At 40.1% G+C, this 22,754-nt stretch overlaps 2 protein-coding genes across 2 annotated transcripts; both read left to right on the top strand.

Moving 5' to 3' along the window:
* The first annotated feature begins 12,497 nt into the window (after positions 1–12,497).
* Positions 12,498–16,460, top strand: cnr1 (cannabinoid receptor 1). The gene is made up of 2 exons (XM_073492993.1): positions 12,498–12,730; positions 13,418–16,460. Exon 2 carries the CDS (start codon positions 13,463–13,465, stop codon positions 14,867–14,869), a length of 1,407 nt encoding a protein of 468 aa, XP_073349094.1. The 5' UTR covers positions 12,498–12,730; positions 13,418–13,462; the 3' UTR covers positions 14,870–16,460.
* A 1,932-nt stretch (positions 16,461–18,392) lies between these two features.
* Positions 18,393–21,923, top strand: akirin2 (akirin 2). Its single transcript, XM_073493396.1, has 5 exons — positions 18,393–18,912; positions 19,421–19,555; positions 19,952–20,101; positions 20,181–20,252; positions 21,292–21,923. Exons 1-5 carry the CDS (start codon positions 18,741–18,743, stop codon positions 21,300–21,302), a joined length of 540 nt encoding a protein of 179 aa, XP_073349497.1. The 5' UTR covers positions 18,393–18,740; the 3' UTR covers positions 21,303–21,923.
* Positions 21,924–22,754: the final 831 nt, after the last annotated feature.

The following is a 22,754-nucleotide window of genomic DNA, read 5'->3' as shown; positions in this document are numbered from 1 at the left end:
ATACCGTAACTTTTACCATGTGTTTATTATCTTAACAACGACCACGAAGCTCTTTACTTTAACTAAGTAGTGAGTAGCACCATGGTTTTTTTCTTTAAACTAAGTTGTTTTTGTTCATAAACCTAACTAAACATCAACCATGGAGTTATCATATCATAAAAGTCACTGAAGTTTAAACAGTGGAAGGCCCAGCTGAATTATATCATCCTGATAAGAGGGACGTCAAATCAGAAAACTTTCTCTAGGTTGTAGGCAAATGAGGTGTTTTATGGTTAAATTGGAGGACTTGTTGAACAGAGCCAGGCTAGCTATCTACCTGGTCTTGACTTTTCCCAAGCTAAGCTGCTGGTGTTAGCTACATATTTAGCAGGGCTCCAGGGTTTGACTATTTGGGTCACACATGCATGCAAAAATCTGTCAACTGTGACTAAACTTTTTCATTGGTTGCACCGGTGCGCCTGAAATCTAGCAGTTTAATTTTTAAACAATTGGTGTTCTTTCTTGTGTGTGCTGTGATTTAGATGACGAAAAAAATGTATTTGCAACTTTATTCCTGTTTACAGTCACTTTCATGTGTTGTTTAAGAAATTACAACTACATGCACCTAAATGATGTGCTGGTGCACCTGCAGCCAGGGTAAAAAGTTTGTCTGGAGCCCTATTTAATGTACAGACATGAGACTAGTAGTAATCTTTTCATCGAACTCTCAAGAAGCTTATTTCCCCCCCCAAAAAATAGCCTTAACCAATAACACAGCCTTAACTTAAGTGAGACTGAAACCGAGAACAGTGTGTCACTTCAAAATAGCTGACACGTTAAACATTCACTCTGTTTTCACAAATCCAATACTGACGCTGAGTTAGAACAGCTGGTAAATTTAAGAGAGAAACACAATCTGTGTCCCAACAGCAGTGACTGAGAGCTCTGTCCACAGAAACCTGGTAAACATTAGCAGACTGTGTGCATTTTTGGGTACTGAACTGTGTAAATTGCCCATTTTGGAGCTGCCAAAGTACAAAAAATTGCCTCGTTTAGATTTGAAGCGAAAATGTCTGGTGGTTTCATAAGTGTGTCTGGCAATGTTTCAAGAGAGAGATTCGATAACAAATGTGTGTCCACCTGTGTGTTAAAACTGAAAGCTTGTGTACGTGTGAGTGAAGCAGAGGGAGGAGATCATAAACTGAGAAGCATATTCATGTGAAATATCAGCTTTATCTGCATTGCTCATACACCTGCTTTTTTTCATTAGCTATCAGGACATGATGGCTAATAAAGCACCATGTCTCTTGCATGTGTACTACTGTATACTGCACCACTTACACTCTGTACTCTGTGTCCTTGTCCTTGATCAGACTCCAGTTTACTGTGGCATAAAAGTGCTGAATGCCATTTCCACTGATATAGCGAGAGATTGATTCAATTTAAATTAAAGTTTGAAAAGCCTCGGCTTCAATGCATTTGATTTTTGTGACCACGGCTCCTCTGGAAAATCTTACATTTCAAAAGTGTCAAGTTTTAAGGTGATTTATATAACGAAAAGTGCAACAGCTCAATCCATAATGTTGTGGTGGAGACAGGTCTCTGTAGAGATGTTCTGTGATGTTGTGGTGGAGACAGGTCTCTGTAAAGATGTGGTGGAGACAGATCTCTGTAAAGATGTTCTGTGATGTTGTGGTGGAGACAGGTCTCTGTAAAGATGTTGTGGTGGAGACAGATCTCTGGAAAGATGTTCTGTGATGTTGTGGTGGAGATAGGTCTCTGTAGAGATGTTCTGTGATGTTGTGGTGGAGAAAGGTCTCTGTAAAGATGTTGTGGTGGAGACAGGTCTCTGTAAAGATCAAGCATTAGCCAAGAGCAGCCTTAGATGAAAGATTGATTTGCATGGCTCTTATCATGACTTCAACCCAAAACTCTTTGGATTAAAGGCTCATCAACCTGCTTTCTTCTCCAGTGATTAATGTAATTCGGTCATTGATAATACAACAAAAACGTTGTGATATTTGTAGGAGCTACCGGCCGCTGCATCTGCATCATTTCATTTTTGACTGAATAACCTCTTTCTTCGGTCGTGACATAAAGGACAATATAAAACAAGATACATTTAAATGTTTATTTAATTTAACTTACATACCTGACAAAGCCTGTCTTGTTCATCAGTACCAACATAAAAAAACAACATCTGGTTTCCAGTTATGTGACCTGTATATTCATGTTCAAACAAAAGCTATGCATAATGTAACATGTGTTATTGACTGAGGATCTAGTCCTGTCTCAGTAAAGGTTGTGAGTTCTCTGCTGAGGTCTCGGGGGACTGGTATCTGACTGTGAATGACTGCAGCCCCTCTGCGCTCACACTCCAGCTGGGATCAGCTCTCCATGACCATATCTATCCAGAGGCCTGCTATTCAGCCTCATGATGCAGCAGCACCACCAACATCTCATCCAAAGGGACAGGCTTAGCCTTGGTTCAGATAACAGATGTTTACTGTTTTATACTCATTTTTTCTTTTGTTCTTTGTCTCCTCACCTCTCCTCAAGGAGCTGTAATGCACCATTTGTGCGCGGCTCAGTAACACTTGTGGGATCACGATGTGCTGGGCTGGAATATACACCCACTTCAGCTCTGTTGTGCAGCAGAGGAGGCATCCTCGCACCTACTGGATGTCCCTGGGATAATTGGCACAGAACATCTTGTTATTGGCCCCTATTTCGGTGCAACGCTCACTGTTTGTGAAGTCTTTCCCTGTGGAAAAGATGATTACGTTCTCTTGCTTTGTCTGTGTTCAACCTTGGCTGTGTCATGTGACTAGTCATTTCAATCCTCACTGGTTGTCATGCCAACAGCATATCTAAGGCTGTTGTGCCAGTTCAGTGGAGAGATGGGATGTTTGCACTTCACAGACAGGCAGGTAGGTGCACACAGTAGGTCAGAGTGTGAGCTTTGCTTTGGCTGGTACTCAGATACATTTTTAAAAAAATGTTTTTTCTTCCAGTTCTGTAATGTTCAGATCTTATCTATGATCTGGAGTAATGTACAGGCCTGATGCCCAGATTAGATAAGTCTCTAAATCTGCAATGAACTAACTGTAAATGCATCTTTTCCATCGCTGATTGTCTGATAAATATTCTGTTCGCGTTTTGAGTTTTCCCCCAGGAGGAGATGAGTTTTAAAATGTCCTTTAAAAGGCCAATTTCAATTCTTTAATTGAATTTAGCCCTTTGTATTGTATCGTGTAAGGCCAGCAAACAGCAACGTTAACTAGGATGTCCTTGAATGCTAACGTTAGCTGTGTGTTGTGTATAATGTGTGAGCTTTCTCCGCCATTTCACAGCAGCTATATGACGTTTCCAATGAGAGGCATATTTTAAATCTGTGAATCCATGTTTTTATGGCCATGGTCAATCGATTTGAAATGCTGTGGCTGGTCTGTGCATCATTTAATACAAAAGCTCAGCCTGATATATTCGGTTTGTTTTGAAAACTTTGGGATCTTCACTTGAATTTATATAAAAAATAAAGATCAATGGAATAAACAGCTCATGTGCAACCTGTAAGATGAGATGCCGTAAAGTGTTACAAGCCAAAATGATTGGGAACCAGTGTTTTGAGTTTTTAAAGCATTTCAGAGCCATGAAACACTGTTTTTTTATGGATACTTCTCAATTTTGTTTGCCCCTTTTTGGTGATTTTAACCATCTTGCGAACATGCTGATCAAATTTAATTCAATTAAATTCTTCTATGCTCGCTTTTGTCTCGTACAATGCTGCAGGAAAAAAGTCTCCTGGGGGCAATACCATCTCATATTAACAGAGGTTGTTGTTATTGCCTCTATCAATATTGGTTGCTGATAGTTACCCCAGGAGGAAGAGCTGCAGATACACGGTCATTATTTTACTCAAATGCCTTTTTTTTTTTTTTTCGTCCACGATTAAAAGTTTGTTGCGACCACATTGTGATCTTCAGGGTGATTAATCATTACCTGTGAATGCACAACTCAGAGTTCACACTTAGTAAGACTGAAAGTAATTTGTGTCTGTTGGAACAAAATGTCATGAATATTATTGTTTGTTAGCACAAAAAAAAAAGATCCCAAGATGTCTCACAGTGTCCTGAAGAATAAAGATGAACCAGTATCAGAAGCCTCCTGGCATTAATTTGTGTATCACCAATGACTAATTACTTTTGTCCTGTTCCCGCGGACTAAACAGCGATGTAATCCTTTTTAAAAAATTCTAGTGAGTTGTACAATTTAATGAGTTGGAGCCTCAGGCATTCCCAGTCCAGATGGGATCCATAGTCCTCCAGTGTGTCCCAGGTCAGCCCTGAGGTCTCCTCCCTCCCAGGCACCTTCAAACAGGAGGCAGCCAGTGGGCATCTTCACCAGCTGCCCTGCTCTTATCTGACGGACAGTCGGTCTCACTGTGTTTCCTAATCCCTCTGCAGAATAAGACTGCAAGATGGCTGCTGCCCCCGTCACCTGGATGGGTCGGGCCTCTTTGTTCTGGGAGGATTGTGAGCTCTGACTCAGAGGTGGCGATCCTCGTTTGAACTCTTGTCAAGCTGAAATGCAAAGTGCTTCAGTGCACATTGAGGATTACGGTCCAATGAAGCCGGGAGGACAAACAGCAGAGAGAACACGTACATGTCATTAAACCTTCAGATATGCATCCAGTGACCTTTCATTAATGGGATATCAGGAATACCTCAATTACCAACAATTAAATACACAAAACCATGGATCTAATTAGAGAAATCTGGATACAGCGTCGGACGCGGAGCCCAGTTCTTCCGTAGCGGAATAGCAAAAATTCTGATAATGAAACATTTCTCGGGGGTCGTGACGCTCAAAAAAATCCATCGTTTTCCAGACGCTTCTTTCGCAATGTAAGCTTATGGGAAAAAGTATTTTTTGCCCACAGTGCATCATGTGACGATGTAATTACGTGGTTTGGCCACTATGAAAAATCACTTCAAAGCCTGGTGCTGTTCCCGGGTTACAGTTAGATTTATGGATTTAAAAAAATCCTTTAAACACTTGAAAGTTAATTGGCGGCTAAGAATTTATGTAATTCTGACAAGTCAGCTCAGAAGATAAATGGTTATCCTCACACACATGCAATTAAAAACAATCCTATTACATACATTTCTCCTTCTGTGCCTTTGTACTCCAGTTCGATTGCACACATGCTTCTTCCATTAGGATTATAGGGTGTACATGCAGTAACGGAGGCTTGCATGTGATAAAGTGTGAAGTGTTTCTGCGTCTCCTGATTTTTCCAGAGTGCAGCGTGTTCACCTGCATAAGTCATTCTGACTAACGTGATTTATAAAATGTGAATGAGGACGCTTGCAGAGGCAGCGTCATCAGAGAGCTGCTCATTCATGTGAGACGTCCCAACTTAATTACATTTCATATATATTTTGTTGGAACAGGGAGATAAACAAATGCTGATTTGCCCTTTTTCTCCTACTTATAATGCATTTAGTTTCTTACATCACAACCAATATGCCTCTCTTCCAACATCCACTTTGACTTATTACTTTGTGACAACTGAAAAAACATGTTCACATATATTGTACCGACATATTGAAGATGCTGAAAACATGTATTTACCCGCATACATGTTTACACACATCGCTTAAAAATCACACGACAGACAGGTTGACGAGGTATCTGTCGTTATACTTGCATTCAACAAAACATACTCTCTAGATGCTACATGTGTCTTTAAAACCCGTCACTAGCAATTTATCATATCTACCTGATCAAACTGCTCCTTTAAGAAACCTTTTCAGTCTTTATTTGAGTCATTAAATGCTGTTCTGTTACCTGCGCTGTCAATCTTTCTGTTAAGTTTGTTTTTTCAAGTACTGCCGTTTGATTTGCACATGAAAAAGTGCTTTCAAATACAAATAAATCCAGTCAATAAAAGCATAAACAAGCCCAGTATCTGACTGACAGTGTTTCAATATTGGACATCCTTCTGAACTTTCAGAGGCTTTCAGGGGGGCGAGGGCGAACAATGGAAACATCCATCCACCAATAATTTAATTCAGAGCGTCTTCTCCCGCCACAATAGATACAGATGAGTTTCATCAACGGATGACCCCATAACTACTGTTTTGAAACTAATCAAATCTAATCATCACAATCGCTGTTGATTATTCAGTGTTTAGCATAATTACGCAAAAGTTCAGGGTCGCCGCAGAACTGAAGTAAACTGTAATTTGTCATGAACCGATGATGCAGCTGCAGCTCGGCAACATTATCACTCAGAGTTTATGGCTGGATCGTATCTATTCATGGAGGCAGCAGACAACGAGCTCATTCGTCTCTATAGTTTTCACACAGAATCATGAGCAAGTGCCACACGTGAATAATTAGCTCGAGGTTAGTTGAAGTGCTTACTGGCAAAAAGTACCTGCTTACAGTGCATGTGGTCTATTTTCAGATGAAGTTAACTCGTGCATAGGCCATGTGATAAACTTAATCACTGGTGTAGCCTATTTAGTAAAAGCATGAGCAGGTGAACTCTCATGCAGTTTCAAGATTCAGATCAGGGAAATACCAGTGAGGGATGAAGTTCAGATGAATGCAGGAATCCAAGACAGATTTTGTTTATTAAACCTCCACAGGCCTGTCATATTGATGAGGTTGTTACTGCTGCATTTGTGAGGTCTCTCTGTCAGTCAGAGCTCCTTCCTAAAAAACCTTTGAATGTGGAATAACCTGCAGGAGACACACAGGATATTAGGCTGGTGCAAAATGCATTATGAGCCCTGAGTAAACTCATATCTGCCTCACATGCAGCATCACTGTAATATGAACCATGTGAGGCGAGGAGGCACTTAGCACTCCATGGGTTTAACCTGCAGCGCTCCGTTGCAAATCCTTTAGTCGTCGCTAAGAAAGAACAATGAAACAGGACTTTCACTGCAGCATCAAGCTTTAACAAATCCTCTAAAAAATAACATTATTTAATGTAATAAAACAACTGCCAATCCTTTGACTTTGCTTCATTCATTTGTGAGAAATCGGTGTGTTAGTTAGTTAGTTAGTTTGCGTTAGTGTTGTGTAGTTTGAAATGAGTGAGAAATAGTGGTGTAAATTGGCCCTTATAGACACATTTAACCAGTACAAGAACTTTAGCAAGCTAACGTTAATTCTATAAGTTAGCTCATTCATCTGGCTACGCAACAGTTAGCCTACTAAAAAGGCCTATTTAGCAGGCTAACAACTTACCAGTAGCACTAACGTTATAGCAAGCCAATGTTAATTCTGTCAGTGAGCCCATCTAGCCAGCTACGCAAAGCTACACCTGGCAGTTAGGTGTAAATATTTAGTTACAACTAAACTCTTTAAAAAAAACTATAGCAAGCTAACTAGCTGTGCAAAGTTAAACCTGGCAGTTAATAGGTGTAAATATTTAGTTACAATTAAACTCTATGAGAACTTTAGCACGCTAACATTACAGTAAGTCTGTCAGTTAGCTCCTTCAGCTAGCTACACAGCAGTTACACCTGGCAGTTAGTTATTAAGTTACAGCTTGACTCTACAATAACTATAGTAAGCTAAAGTTAAGTCTGTCAGGAAAGATTTTGCTACAACTAGCCTCCAGAAGTAGTTATATGTGGCATAATAATAAGTCTTCACTTGGCAAACATGTTATAAAGTCTATGTCTGAATTCACAAACAGCTTGTTTAATGGCTCCTGCACCTTAATATTAACATATTTTATACACAGGCTATAAGATTAGTATTATTGTACAATAGTGTTGTGGACATGTTCAGAAATACACTCTGTTTCATTATGGAAGTAATTTTCCATTTATGCATATTAATATGCTTTAAGTGTTTACCGAACAGGCCTAAAGTGGGGAGTCTGACATTTAGCACTGAATAGCAATCAGTCAAATTACAACTGGATCACATAAGTCTTCCTTCTGACTGCATTTCCCGAGCTCTTTTGTCTGATACATGGACTCAAAGTGAGTCACTGGAGGACAAAATGTTATGTACCGCAACTGAAACGCAGATGGCCGTGAGCTTTGCTTGAGCCATCACTCATTGCTCACTCACAGGTTAGCATGCCAACCAAGTCAGAGGAAACTGTCACAGTACACCAGTCGCTTTGGCAAGAAACCCTGCTGCCTAAAGTCTAACTGCTCCATGTGGTGGATATTACAAAGTCTCAGTCGCTGGGATCAGAATTATAAGCTGATGAAATTCTAATTATATTCAACACTTACTGGACATTTACTGGTTTTTATGTTTAGAGTAAGAAAGATATTTCATTCCACATCATGCCTGCAGATGTTTCATGGCTGCCTAGATGTAAATTTTTTTTATAGGTGCTGCATTTCTAAGCAGACATGAAAGACAATTACTTTTGAGACATCGGTCACACAGAGACATGTATAGCTACGGCTGGTTATCAATCAAATGGGTGTGAATACTTAATTGTGCAAACCTGTGGAAATCACATGTAGCCGCGAGAAAAGAAACTCTCATTTCAGCATGCTGTCAAATAAGCTTAAGTAAAATCTACCATTAAAATAATATATGGTTGTTTTAAGAACTGCTGTTGCTGATGAACCTTCCAGTTCTTGGTTTATCCATCGTTCGGTCCACCATTTTGGACAAGGGTGAAATATCTTAACAACTACTGGATGGACCGCCATGAAATTTGAACTGAAAAGATGATGGATAGTGAAAATCTTGAGGACATTGGGCCATATTTCAAGGTAAAACAACATATATGATATGTTAGCATTTTACCACTTCCTTACCATGTAATTACACCCAGGGTTCACTGCTGGGCTCATATAAATGTGTCCAAGATGTACGTTGATATTTTAAAATGAATTAATTTATTTCCTATCATGACCCTCTAACACTATCAAATAGTAATGTTAGTTAGGAAGCGGATGACTGCGAACAGTAGCTGTTATCTTATGCAAGCTAATGCCTTATCAAATATGTTGTTTGTGTGTCCCTCCAGATTTTCATGATCCGAAAATTAAGGAAAAACCGTCTTACACTTTAATTTATGCGAAACTAATTGCACATTCCCATCAACCGCAGCTTGTGTTTAGTGCTAATAAGCTCATTTTAGCTTGCTAACTCACTAAACTATGATGGTGAACATCAACATGTTCACGGTGAACATGTCAGACTGCTGATATTAACACTGAGTTCAGAGCACCACTGTGCCTCGTCGGCCCAGAAAGCTGCTCGCATGGCTGTAAACTCTTGTTTGGTATTCATCATCAATAACCAGCCAAATGTCATATAGCTGAATATCTACATCATTTATTTTTCATTGATCTAAAACTTCAGTAACACATTCTCATGTCAGTACTCTATAAAAATGTTTTATTTTTCTACAATTTTACAAGGGCACTAACACATAATGCACGGAGAAATCCATCACAGAGATGGCAGAGATATGGATTTCTTCATAAAAGATTGCTTCATAGATACACAGTTGTTTGGTTTACAACAAGACAACAGCTTTCCTATAAAACTAATTGCATGAAAGAACTTCATGAGCTTTCTGTGGATGCTCCCAGAAACATAGAAGGAACAATCAATGAAAAACTACAGCACATGATCAAAACAAACTCCTGGAATGCACTGAAACATCACAGATGGATGCTCTCCAACAGTCAAAGTGCATCTGAGGGTGATGTTTTCCTGCACAGGTTTAAGAGGCAGACCGCAGGCTGGAAGACTTCAAGCGTGCAATCGTAGAAACCCAGAGCAGAGGAAGTGAACCAGGGTTTTCTCTTCTCTCTGTCCTTTGATGTTTCCTAGCACGAGGTATTTATCTGCCACTTACTCTGCTCGAGCTAATCAGTTATCAACGAGGAAGAGGGCTTTTATTTTTGGGCCGCTCGCAGGTTTGAGTCAGTGTGTGGAGCTCAGCTTTGATCTGTATCTAGTCCAGCAGATCATGACTGTAAATAATGTGTTCTTTCTGTTTGCTTTAAGATTCGACGAGAATCAGCTTGGAGATTTACAAGAAACTCAGCTGCGTACACTGACGAGCATTAGAGCCAGCATTAAATAAACCCTGAAAAGATTAATAAACCCTGAAAATGAGCTCCTCAACATCCACGTTTTTTGGACATTTCTGACATTTGCTGACCATAAATGACTTCTCATGTCGGGATGTAACATTTTGTTCATTTCAGACGGAAACATTAGCTGTGGCTGAGCGACGCTAACAATTACACCTGCAATTATAGAGCCATAGCCTCATTTCCATTCTGAGAGGCAGAAGGTTTTTTATCCGTGGCAGCAAAATGTCCCATTAATGCATCTATTCTGGTTTTATCTGTGCTGCCTCCTCGTCCTGGACCGCTGATTCTGCGACTGTGTAAGACGGTGTAAAGAGGAGGAAGAACAAAAAAACATCACTTAATGTTTGCAGGGATATGGCCACATGGAAATTAGATCATTTATAATCAGTGAGTTTAATCTGTTTTTATTAGGGCCATGGAAAGGCTGTATTCGTATTGTGATTCATTGCAGAATCTGGCTTGTTAATTGGTGTAAATGGGCTTATTTAGTTACAGCTACCCAGTATAACAATTATAGCAAGCTACCGTTAATTCTGTTACTAAGCTTCAGCTAGCTCTGCAACAGTTACACACAGCAGTTATATCTAAAAGAACTATAGCAAGCTGATGTTTACAGTTCGCTCTTTCAGCTAGCAACAAAAAAAAGCAACAAAAAAGTTGCAACCTTGCAATTATTTGGTTTGTCTGTGAAAAAACTATAGCAAGCTAACGTTAATTCTGTCATTTAGCTCATGTAGCTCAGTTAGCTACACAACAGTTACACCTGGCAGTGTACTAAATAACAATTAACCTCTATGAGAACTACAAGAAGCTAACATTAAGTCTGTGAGCTATCTCTTTCAGCTTTGCGTAAATACAAAGTTACAACTAAACTCTGTAAGACCTATAAAGAGCTAACCACTGAACTATAGCATGCTAATGTTAATTCTGTGAGTTAGCTGTTTCAGCTAGCTACAGTTACACCTTACAGTTATTTGGTTTGTCTGTGAAAAAACTATAACAAGCCAACGTTAATTTAGTCATTTAGCTTGTCTAGTTCGGTTAGCTACGTAACAGTACAGTGAACTAAATAACAACTAAACTCTATAAGAACTCTAAAAAGCTAACGTTAATATGTTAGCTCATTTAGCTTACACCCGGCTGCATAAGAAGTAGTTTGTGTGACACACCCTGTTTTAATTGAATGATGTACACCTTCACTTACAGTTAACACTTTATAAAGGCTACGTTTGAACATTGAACATGAACCATTTTGCTGATTTCAGACAGAGACAGCAGCCATAATTGCACCTCTGATTATGGAGCCATGGCCTCATTTCTGTCCTGAAGTGGCAGGAGGTCTTATGATCTGTGGCAGCAAAATGTCCTGTTATCTATTCTGGTTTTATCTGCGACAGTGCAGCCACTCAGCTCCTGACTCCTCGTCCTGGACCACTGATCCTGTGATTGTGTTAAGAAGGTTTGAAGAGGAAGAAGACAAAAAACATCACTACATGTTTGAATGGATACGGCCAAATGAATAAATGGAAATTAGATCATGTATAATCAGTGAGTAGAATCTCTTTTTATTAGGGCCGTGCAGGGAAAGGCCGTATTTGTTATTGTGAGTCATGGCGGGATCTGACTTGTTAATGTGGTCGTGTGTAATCTGATTGGATGTGCTGAGCTGGGCTATCCTCTTGATGTTATTTTTAAGCGTCTAAATGAAGCTTTTGGCCCTTTAATATTTTTTTTTTTTCTTTTTAAGTCGTCAGAATAATAGGTTTGGATCAGAAAATCTCTGTAAAGTAAACAGCTTAGAGTGAAAACAGTCATTAAAGGGGAGAAACGTGTGAGGATGAGTGGCTCAGGCTCAGCCAACATCCCAAATGATGAAGCTTTTTGTTCTTTGAGATTCTCAATTTTTGGATAATTGTGCACACAATAAAACAGACATGCACTGACTGACAATCCAGACAAGAGTCTCGAAAGTTGTGAATTTCACAGTTGAAATGCAGCTTTTTGTTCCTGCAAAGAGTCAGAATTATGCTCACAATTACCTCATGAATTAAGCAGATAACACGTCTATTATAAGCTGTTTCTTAATCCAATCTTTTGGCTCTTTGTGCTTGTGTTGATGCTGGTTTCTTTGTCCGAGTCTGCCTCAGAGGAGCTTTGGAGGGATTCAAATCAGATCCTTTTTTTTTTTTATAAGCCTCCACCTCCACTGTCGTCTCCCTTGTTCCTGTGTGCAGCGCACTTGACAGCTTCATGGGTTGGGCAGATAAAGCTATATGGAAACACGTGACAGGGCTTGTAGGAGCGACGCTTCATAAGTGTGAAGACTCGGAGAGAAAGGAGTGGAGAGCCGCTGGAGCCATCAGCAGCAGCAGCAGCAGCAGCAGCAGGAGCAACCTGTATCCAAGCTGGAGGAGCGCACTCCAACACTACTTCTACTGACATTACAGAAAAACTTATGTTACATGTAGACTCAGAAAAAAGAAGCTAATAATCATGATTGTAATTGTGGTTTGTTTCTAACACGTTCCCGCTGGTTGTCTCTGCTTTTATGTAAGATCTGTTTGTTGGATGATGCGCTTCTGACTTGGATTTAACGCGCGGTGATAAAGGGCGATTCTGCGCACTTGGGAAAATTATGTAAGGTAAAGAAACACTTTCCTTCTTTTTAATGTTTGATTACGGCTTTTAATATTGTTTCCCAGCTTTTAGTAGTACTTTAAATGCTTTGTGTCTGTGTTTTCTTCTTTTTTTTGGGCGGATTTCTGGATGCATTTGTGCTTTTTTGCACCAGATTAACGATAAATCTACACCCAGACTTACTAAATAGCCTCATATTTGAATAACTTAACACATTTGGCAGTTTTGAAATTATATAATAGCAATTATCCAGATGTTATGTACCTCTTTAGTGCTACAGTTGATCAGATTACTGTAATTGGAGCATGCATATGCTGTTAATCGTTTTACATATTATTACAAGGGGATTGGATTGCGTCTCCATCTCATAGGAAAAAAAGAGGCGTTCAGGCTCATGTTGTTTTCATAAGTAGGTTTTTCTGTTTTTGAAAAGTAAGGAATCAGTCATGAATAATTTTATATGATGAAGTATTTATAAGAAAATCAGCTCTCAGAGGCCAGATGTGCTAGAAACTCTTTAGATGTATTGAAATGCGTCAAATATTCAAAGTATCTGCGATGAGAAATATTTGCATGGTGTGGATAATGTGTTGAAGGTGTGAGCACTGCTGCAGATATTCCTTTCACAATATGCACAGGAGTCTTTGTTAGGTTTTTCAAACATGTCTGAAATGTTTTTCATCAATCTGTAGGTTACCCAGGTGTCTTAAACTGCCGTATTACCCTCAGACACAGCCATGAAATCTGTGCTGGACGGTGTGGCGGACACCACCTTCCGGACTATTACATCTGGTTTACAGTATCTGGGCTCCAACGACGCTAACTATGACGACCCCCTCAATGATGTAGACTTCAAGGCGGGCTTCTCTCTGCAGAAGCCCTTATCTGCCTTCCGCAGCAACTCCTTCCCAGACAAGGTACCTTCGGACGAGGAGCTCATCCTCAAAGGCATCCCCTTCTTCCCCACCAATGCCACAGACTTGTTTGGCAACCGGAGCACGTTCAGAGATGAGAACACTATACAATGTGGGGAGAACTTTATGGACATGGAGTGTTTCATGATCCTGACCCCCAGCCAGCAGCTGGCTGTGGCTGTGTTGTCTCTGACTCTGGGTACCTTCACGGTGCTGGAGAACCTGGTGGTGCTCTGCGTCATCTTTCAGTCGCGCTCCCTCCGCTGCCGGCCGTCCTACCACTTCATCGGCAGTCTGGCTGTGGCTGACCTGCTTGGAAGTGTCATATTTGTGTACAGCTTTCTGGACTTCCATGTTTTCCACAGGAAGGACAGCCCCAACGTTTTTCTCTTCAAGCTGGGTGGAGTCACGGCGTCGTTCACTGCATCTGTGGGGAGCCTTTTCCTCACCGCTATTGACCGCTACATCTCCATACACCGGCCTCTTGCCTACAGGCGCATTGTGACACGGACCAAGGCCGTCATTGCCTTTTGTCTGATGTGGACCATCTCTATCGTCATCGCAGTGCTACCTCTGCTGGGCTGGAACTGTAAACGTCTCAACTCTGTTTGCTCAGACATATTCCCTCTGATTGATGAGAACTACCTGTTGTTCTGGATCGGTGTCACCAGTGTGCTGGTTCTTTTCATCATCTACGCCTACATATACATCCTGTGGAAAGCACACCACCACGCTGTGCGAATGCTGAGCCGCACCTCCCAGAAGAGCCTCGTTGTTTACTCAGCAGATGGGACTAAAGTGCAGACGACACGCCCCGAACAGGCACGCATGGACATCCGTCTGGCCAAGACCCTGGTGCTCATCCTGGTGGTGCTGGTCATCTGCTGGGGCCCACTGCTCGCCATCATGGTCTATGACCTCTTCTGGAGGATGGATGATGACATCAAGACAGTATTTGCATTCTGCAGCATGCTCTGCCTGCTAAACTCCACCGTCAACCCAATCATCTACGCGTTGAGGAGCAAGGACCTGCGGCACGCCTTCCTCAGCTCCTGCCATGCCTGCAGGGGCAGTGCCCAGCAGTTGGACAATAGCCTCGAGTCAGACTGCCAGAACAGAAATGCCAACATTTCTGCCAACAGGGCTGCAGAGAGTTGCGTGAAGACCACTGTGAAAATAGCCAAAGTAACAATGTCTGTGTCAACTGAAACTTCTGCAGAGGCCGTCTAATTGGCCGTCACTGGGGAAACTGTGTAAATGTCATCTTCCCCGAACAATGCCATTCAACACAATAAAGCAGAAGTTAGATTAAAAAACAAAACAAGAAAAAATCAAATCCTCTCCTGAAAGTATTACATTCTCACATAGATGCTTTAGTGGTTGCATTAATTTATGTTAGCGTGTGAGCACATGGTGTGCCAAAGTGCCAAACGGTAAGGGACTCACAATTTGAAAGGTTTTATCAAAGACTGTCATAAGTCTGCTGTTTACCATAGACTTCATGATATCCAGTTAGTGAAGGCATATTATATTTTTGTACTGTGAATTCAGGTTTTGAAAACAATATATCTTCATTTATGGGATAAGGGGCTACTGACATTCTTAATTCAAGATGTTTTACTGTGTCATCTAGACTCTAACATGTGTCTTGCACCATAAATATAAGACAACATCGCGCCTTGACTTTCTACAGGCTTCATGTAAACGTTGCATATAAACATTTCTACGAGGAAATGGTGAAAAAAAAGCTCAAATGACTCTGATTGTTTATTCATTTTTTGTACTTCATCTGACAACACTCAGTGAGTGGCAAATGTGTGAAGAGGTTTTTGAGAAACGAGAGGTGATTCATGCTCGAGAGAGATAAAAAAAAAAAAACGACAACATATTTATCAGCATCACAAATAAACTAATGAGACGGAGTTAAAACAGATGCACGGCTTTTGAGTACGTCCGATCTGAAATGGCATTTTTCTGTGGCGGAGTGACGGTCGTCCCTGTCGTCCATTTCCTTACTCACTAGCTGTTAGACCTTTAGAGAAGCGTGTCTTTGTTCAGATGTATACCTAATAACTGTACAGTGTTTTCTTGCTAAATAAAAGTGTTCAAGTCAACTCATTCAGCGACACAGCCAACAAAACAACAACAACAACAACAAGCTTTTGGCAAGAGCTTGAAGTCTTCAAAACTTGGCTGCAGCGTGCTGGTCACTACTGCAACAAACTGAAGTGGTTCCTGACGATAGATGCTTTCATCAAATGTATGACTTTACTGAACTGTATGTGTGTGATAACTTGTGACTTGGTGATATATTTCCAACCCCAAGCCTTTTGATCATTGCAGTGAGTTGTTTTAGTGCTACTGTCGCAGCGGGGGCATCATTTCGGTAAAATAAAAAGCAACCCATGCACAGGCCTAGTGAAGTACTTCTGGCGTGACTCTAAATAAAAATATGTCTGCTGTTAATTTTTACTTATGGAAACAAAGAAACAAAAGGTTTGTTCATTAGCTGGTGACTTTGAATGGAAGTCTGTGTGTATGCGTTGTGAAGAAGATCGACAAACTGGCCTTACAAAAGAAAACTGAGAAGATGATGTAGTACTTTTAATCTAGAAATCTCACAGCACAATTGTTCTGTAGACATTTATCTTGGTGTAAAGTTATCCAGACAGCTGTTTATCAGTATGCTTTGCTGCCTCTTGTATTATTGAGTATTGAAGATCAAAATGTCAACTGTCAAGTGGCTTCTGTACAATGGTGGCATAATGAGGAATCTATGACTTAAAAATCACAATCAGTCAAGTGTTTTTAATATTGCTGTTTAAAAAAAAAAAAACAACTTTTGAATAAAGTCGCAGATGGTTGTCATGTCGCCTGTAGTTATTTGATTGATTATTTGATGATGGGAAACAGGAGGTCACAGCATATTTTCTGCTCAATTCATCCAACAGCTTCAAGAGAGAGGAAGCCCAGCCCCGAGCCATCAGTGAGGTTTCACTGCCCCCTTGTGGAAATTGTCATTTCTTAAGAGAGAAGACATTTCTGCATTGATTTTTAGCTTTATTAGTATTGCTCTGGTTACGTCTTGTAACCCTGAAAGTGACAAATCGCAAGAAAATGGCCTCTGCAGCATCGTCTGACAGCAACATCTGCTCTGTTCTTTTCATCTCACGGCTTAGAGGGAAAATTACAACATCTGTTCACCAGATACAAACTGGATTTATCTACCAAATACTCCAATCCAAGACAAGCCACATGTGTGGAAAACTACAAGTGTGGAAAATTACAATTAGAGTTGAATTCGATAAATAAACATAGGCTGAGGCTAGAGCCAATAGAGATTAAAGATTTATTGATTGGCAGAAGATTAAAAGCTAAACATTGCCTCATTAAAGTTCTGTCTCACATGATGGTAAACTGAACATTTAAAACAATTTGAAGACATCAACTCGGGCTTTAGGAAGCTATGAAAGAAATGTTTCACTGTTCTCTGAAACTTTACCAAACAAAACAAAACATTTGGCAGATAATGAAAATAATCTTCTGTTGCAGCTCTAGTTGGACCAAGAAGCAGGATATTATATGGCCTTTAGGACATACACCTAAAAGTATGACATCATTACGTAAAGGTGCACTACATAGTTTTGGGGTAGAAATTTTAATCAGAAGCGAAGATCTTCATTGATTGATTTTCATGCCTAAACAACCTGTTTCACTTTGTTTATATGTGGCGGACCCTGCCAGCTTTCTAGCTTCAAACAGTGTTCTGGGGACCCTTTTTTTCCCGCTGACAACAACTTGTTTACTCATACATTTACATGTTACTGAGTTTATATTATTTTCTAAAAAAAAAATACATAGAGCACCTTTAAGAATTCATATTGTTCATATTTCCCAAAAGACTTTCCAGCTTGACACTAGAGGATGATGACACCAAAGTACAATCTTGTGTAATCCAGTATTATAATGGATGTTGCCTTTTCACCTGAGAACAAATGTTGAAATACCAATGGCTCCAAATTCCCCCTCCATTTTTGTACAGTTCAATATGAGTGTGTACTGGGATGGTTGAGGAAGTTGTGGTGATGGAAGGGACATTTGTGGGTGTGTGTGCAAGGTGTGGGTCAACTGCAAACCAGACAGGATGTTTTACAACCACAGTAGGCTTTTATAAGTCCAAGTACATGTATGTTAAGTAACTTATTTAGATCAATACTTAACGTGAACCACAGGCAATTAGTTGACCACTTATTTTCAGACTGATTTAATTATCAAAATTCAAGACCATTGATTCATATTTGGTGTTTGATTCTGTGGCGAAATAATGAAATACCTCAATATCGGATTAAATCTACTTTGTAGTTGCATTTTAGACAAACTGGCCTGAGTACAGTTAACTTTAATTATTTTTTTATGATTTCAAACTAGAAAAGTTCATTTAAAATGTTCCCTTTAAAGTGTTCTCTTAAAGTGTAATAAACATATGTCTGAAATACAACTTTTTTCTTTTGTAGAAATACGTTATAAACTGCTTTTTATTGTTTTTATGTGAACGTTTCAGGCGAAAATGAAACTTTTCCGTGATTTAGGGGGTTTTGTAAGCAAACAAATCAAATTTGAAAAAAGCACTTTCTCAAGGTATTCGGGAAATGTAGTTTTTCAAGCTGGTAAAAATAATGGCAGCGATTAGAAATAAAAACTACAAGTACCAAGATGAGACCGTTCTCTTGCGCATGCTCGCAACCGACCTAATAGATCGGAATAAAAAGTAAGCTAGTCTGAGCCGTTGTTGGAAATACTCACAACTGCGGCCGCTAAATCCACAATCATCTGATTAAATACCAAATTTACCCTCAATTCGTTTATCCAGACTAATTCGAGATATACTCGGTGACCTGAACTCTATGAGATTTATCAGCAGAAGGCGACGAGAAAGAAAAGAAGTGCGTATTTGTCTGAAGACCGGAACCGCTGCTGCCGTCTGACCTAGCTAACGTGAGCTAGCACTGGTAGCACAGACCGGGGCCCAGGTCAGCGACTTACCAAGATAACAGGGGGTTTTAGGTTTTCTAGTTTAGATTTTTAGACACAGTTCAGTGTGATGGCTTGTGGGGCTACTCTGAAAAGGACCCTGGACTTCGATCCGCTAATGAACCCGGCTTCGCCTAAACGAAGGAGGTGCGCCCCGATCATGTCTCCAGTCTCTTCACCACAGAAATATTTGCGTATGGAGCCCTCACCTTTCGGGGAAGTGTCGTCCAGACTCACAGCAGGTACGAACCTAAATCCAGATCTCACATTTCAATGTAATGTCAAGGTTACACTGGTTAAACAGGCCTAATTGTAAACTTGATAGTGATAGCATGTACGCCATTAGCATACCGGTGTCTGTCGTGTGAATCGAACAAAACTCCACAGGCAATTTGCCAAATTAAATACGTGTTGAGTGTTATTTACGTTGCCTGTCTGTTAACACATATTGTAAACTATGTAGTACGAATCTTTATTGCCCAGTGGTAAATTCGGCATTGACTGTGTGGACGTTTTTATGTGAGAATGTAAAATTTTAAGTAGTAGTTTGAGGATGCAAAGTGTGTGAATAACAGGGAAGATTTCTCTGAGGTTTGTGTTCTTGTTGTGTAAACAATAGATGGACGTTGTGCTGCAAGCAGTTCATGAGTCCTTGCTTTTAATTGTACTGTTTGTTCGAAGATGTTGCTTGTGTGTGTATATATACAACTATGATATAATATAACACTGTATTTTGTTTCTGTGTTTCAGAGCAAATTCTACACAACATCAAACAGGAGTACAAGCGGCTGCAGAAGCGACGACACCTGGACAGTGCTTTCCAGCAGGCAGACGGCTCCTGTCCTGTTGACCTGCAGAACATTCACAGTGGATCTGCTCTCCCAGGTACCAGTGGCACCTCCTCACTGAGAACATTGGGTAGTTTTCATAGATCCATTAACCTATTTTAGATCAGGATTTAAAGGATAATGTCAACTACATACAATCTCATCAGACTCAACAAACAGCTAGACTCCCAGAGAGAGAGAAAGTAGAGCTGGAAAGCCCCCTTGTCCTTTCATTTTCTTTTGTCATGGTGGCATGTTACCACAACCTCAGTCTGTATAAAAGTAAAATGGACTTATGCTCCTACAGGGAGTGTACATCAGATAGATGAAGAACGATGATGGCACTACTGCACAATACACATTTTTTTGTCCATAAATATGCTGCCGTTCCTGCTTGGCATTATTGCAGTATATTGTATATCTTATATTGATTGTGATGTAATTCTCCCAACAGGTACGTCCTCAGGTGCCTCATCTCCCACCAGGAAAGAGCAGCCTTTATTCTCCCTCAGGCAGGTCGGGATGATTTGTGAAAGACTACTGAAAGAGCGAGAGGACAAAATTCGCGAGGAGTATGACGAGATACTGACCACAAAGCTTGCAGGTATGAATTATTTTTTTTGAGTGGTACAGACAACAATCTGTGGTGAGCAATCCCTAATGAGCGTTTGTTCTTCTTACAGAGCAATATGATGCGTTCGTCAAGTTCACACATGATCAACTGATGCGAAGGTTCGGAGAGCAGCCTGCGAGCTGTAAGTATATTTATTTTCACCACACACTTGTAGTTCATTGATGGTCCATGTCAGACTTGTCTCTGCGGGTTGTCAAATTGTAAATGAAACAGTATTTGCTTGCAAAGGATACATTTAAATGAGCTCTATAGAACATTTATAGCAATTTACATGTATTAATATTTTTTTTATTGGCCATATGTGAGCGGATTGTGACGTGACGTGAGAAACGAGACCTTCTCCGTCCCTTGGTTGTCTTCATAAGTCTGTGGATGATCTATTTAAGTTGTTGAATGCTGCTGGACTGTTGGCTTCTTTGTGAAGGGCTTGGGACTTGTGTTTAACATTTTCCTGAAAACAAAGTTTGGTCCTGCTGTTGCACATGGATTAATTGATGTGTTTACTTTTTCCACAGTGGACTGTAGCTTTTGCTATTAAAGGGTGGGGTAAAGCTGCACAAATAGCAGTAGCGTAGTGCAAAGGAGGAGTCTTGACAAATGTGATACATTTTATCTGCAGTAAACTGTAAGAATGCAGTTTTCACTGTCCCCAGTCATTGGCATGATGCCTCACAACAGGCTTATGCTAGCTTGTCCAGCTCAAGTTAAGCCTCTGAGTCAGGTCAGTGTTAATGGAAAATCTTATTCCAGGGTGAGCATTTCACTTAGTTTATAATCAGTTATAAAACCAGTGTTTGTCCCTCTTTACTGTCCAGACAGGTGTAGTTAACCTTGAATGACTCTTCACTCAAATGTAACAGTCACAGGTTCAGGATTGGTCACTGTTGGCCAAATAAATCAGGTGATCCAATTTTACTGCGTGATGCTGTCTATTCCGTCTTAATTTGGGAACCTTCAGAATGACACTCCGGTAAAGAAGTGAGCTTACTGATTCTGTAGAAGAGATGAAAGATATGTGGTCTGTTTTTCTCTCCTGACTTAGAAAGGGCCACCCAACACTCCTGTACAAACGAGTCCTGAGCTCTAACGCCATCTACTGATATTAACTGAAATGTGTTCAGAAGTGTCCTCATGCTCTTGCTGTTGTTTGTTCTCCACAGATGTTTCCTGAGTGTCAGCGTCCAATATCCAGGAATACCATTTTGCTGCAAACTATTCCAGGGACTCAGTGGGTCTAGTTGGACTTTTCTCCTAGCTGTGCCATATCGCCTCTATGTGGACTCACTGCCTCAGGCATCAGTTAGTGGCATCCACGTTTGCTGTGTCTGCCAGAGTTAGGAGGGCTTCCTGCTGCCAACCTGTTGAAGGACTCTCTGTGACTCTACCAGTGGCCTCTTAACTGCCGTGTCAATATTTATTTGGCTTTGTTCTGATGCCTTCGTGAAAAGGCTGACTGCCACCATACACTCTGCCTTTTGATTTTATTTTGTCAAATTTTGTTTTTTCATGGAGAGGATGTTAGTCGTGCAGCTTCTCTATGTGTACATTTTGAAAAAGGGATTGACGAGAGGACAAACCAAGGCCGCGTCCAGAGACGGGCATCTTGGCTTTTCTCAGCATTATTTTAAAGTGTCATGGCAATTATTGCTATTACATTTGTATACACTGTATTTTTTTTATTTTTCTGCTTGACTTTTTTTCATTGTATCAAAATTTCATGGTTTTATTTGCTGTACGTATAAAGGGGCTTTGATTCAAGAAAATGAATGAATAAAGTGTTTACACAAATGTTTGTTTGGGTTTGAGTCTCCATGGTTAACGCCATCTTTTGAAGGGATCTCACAAGTCACACAAGCATTATAGTTTTGTAATCCCTATGGTGTCTATCTTGAGATTTTCATTACTCCTGAAACACCACATAGACCCACAAAGACAAATGAACCCACTTTTCATATAATTTTGACACCAGGAATCAAATTATGTCGCAGAAAATGGTACAGCCAGTCTAAAACAGGCAAATATCATTTTTTTCTTTTCAGTGATTCACAGTACCAGCCAAAAGTTTGGACACACCTTCACTTTCATTGTTTTTTCTTTATTAAAAGTGCAATATGTAAGATTTTTAGTTGAAATAATTAAACAATTAGCCAAAATTAACAGAATAGAGGAATAACAGTTTTGGCATTAAGTTAGCATGCTAGCTCGCCCTGGCCCGTCCTGGTCCCAAGCTCCTTTGTTAGCAGTGTAAATGCCAACGCTCCCCGAGCTCCCTTACTGGGCTGCTAGCTGCATGGCTAACTGAGCTACAGTTAGTTTAACTACTGCAAAATACTTTCAGAGTTTGTTAATATTAGGACAATTAACAAATTATAAATATATTTTGGGAACTACATTTTTTTAAAGTAATAAAGTGTAAAACAGGGTATGTATTTTCTTTACACCAAAAAGAATCTAGCAGTGTAAGTAAGACTGTTGTCAAGGAAACGCCATAAAGTTAGATCAAATCGCAATAACGATCGTGACGAAGCGGTTTTTCTGGGTTGTTAACTCATTAAAACAATAAATCAGGATGTTTTTCAAACTTTAACCTTATTAAATCATGAACATTTTATTTTAGCGCAAA

This window comes from Pagrus major, chromosome 22 (genome assembly GCF_040436345.1).
Source record: "Pagrus major chromosome 22, Pma_NU_1.0".
Lineage (NCBI taxonomy): Eukaryota > Metazoa > Chordata > Actinopteri > Spariformes > Sparidae > Pagrus > Pagrus major.
The sequence above is the reverse complement of the archived record's forward strand: the minus strand, read 5'-3'. Positions and strand labels throughout refer to the sequence as shown.

What these genes read in the sequence shown, in the direction of transcription:
- akirin2 (XM_073493396.1), top strand. Translation starts at nt 18,741, where the DNA reads ATGGCTTGTGGGGCTACTCTGAAAAGGACCCTGGACTTCGATCCGCTA. An exon ending in GTCGTCCAGACTCACAGCAG is followed by an intron (nt 18,913 to 19,420) that starts GTACGAACCTAA and finishes TCTGTGTTTCAG; the next exon opens with AGCAAATTCTACACAACATC. An exon ending in ACTGACCACAAAGCTTGCAG is followed by an intron (nt 20,102 to 20,180) that starts GTATGAATTATT and finishes TTCTTCTTACAG; the next exon opens with AGCAATATGATGCGTTCGTC.
- cnr1 (XM_073492993.1), top strand. Translation starts at nt 13,463, where the DNA reads ATGAAATCTGTGCTGGACGGTGTGGCGGACACCACCTTCCGGACTATT.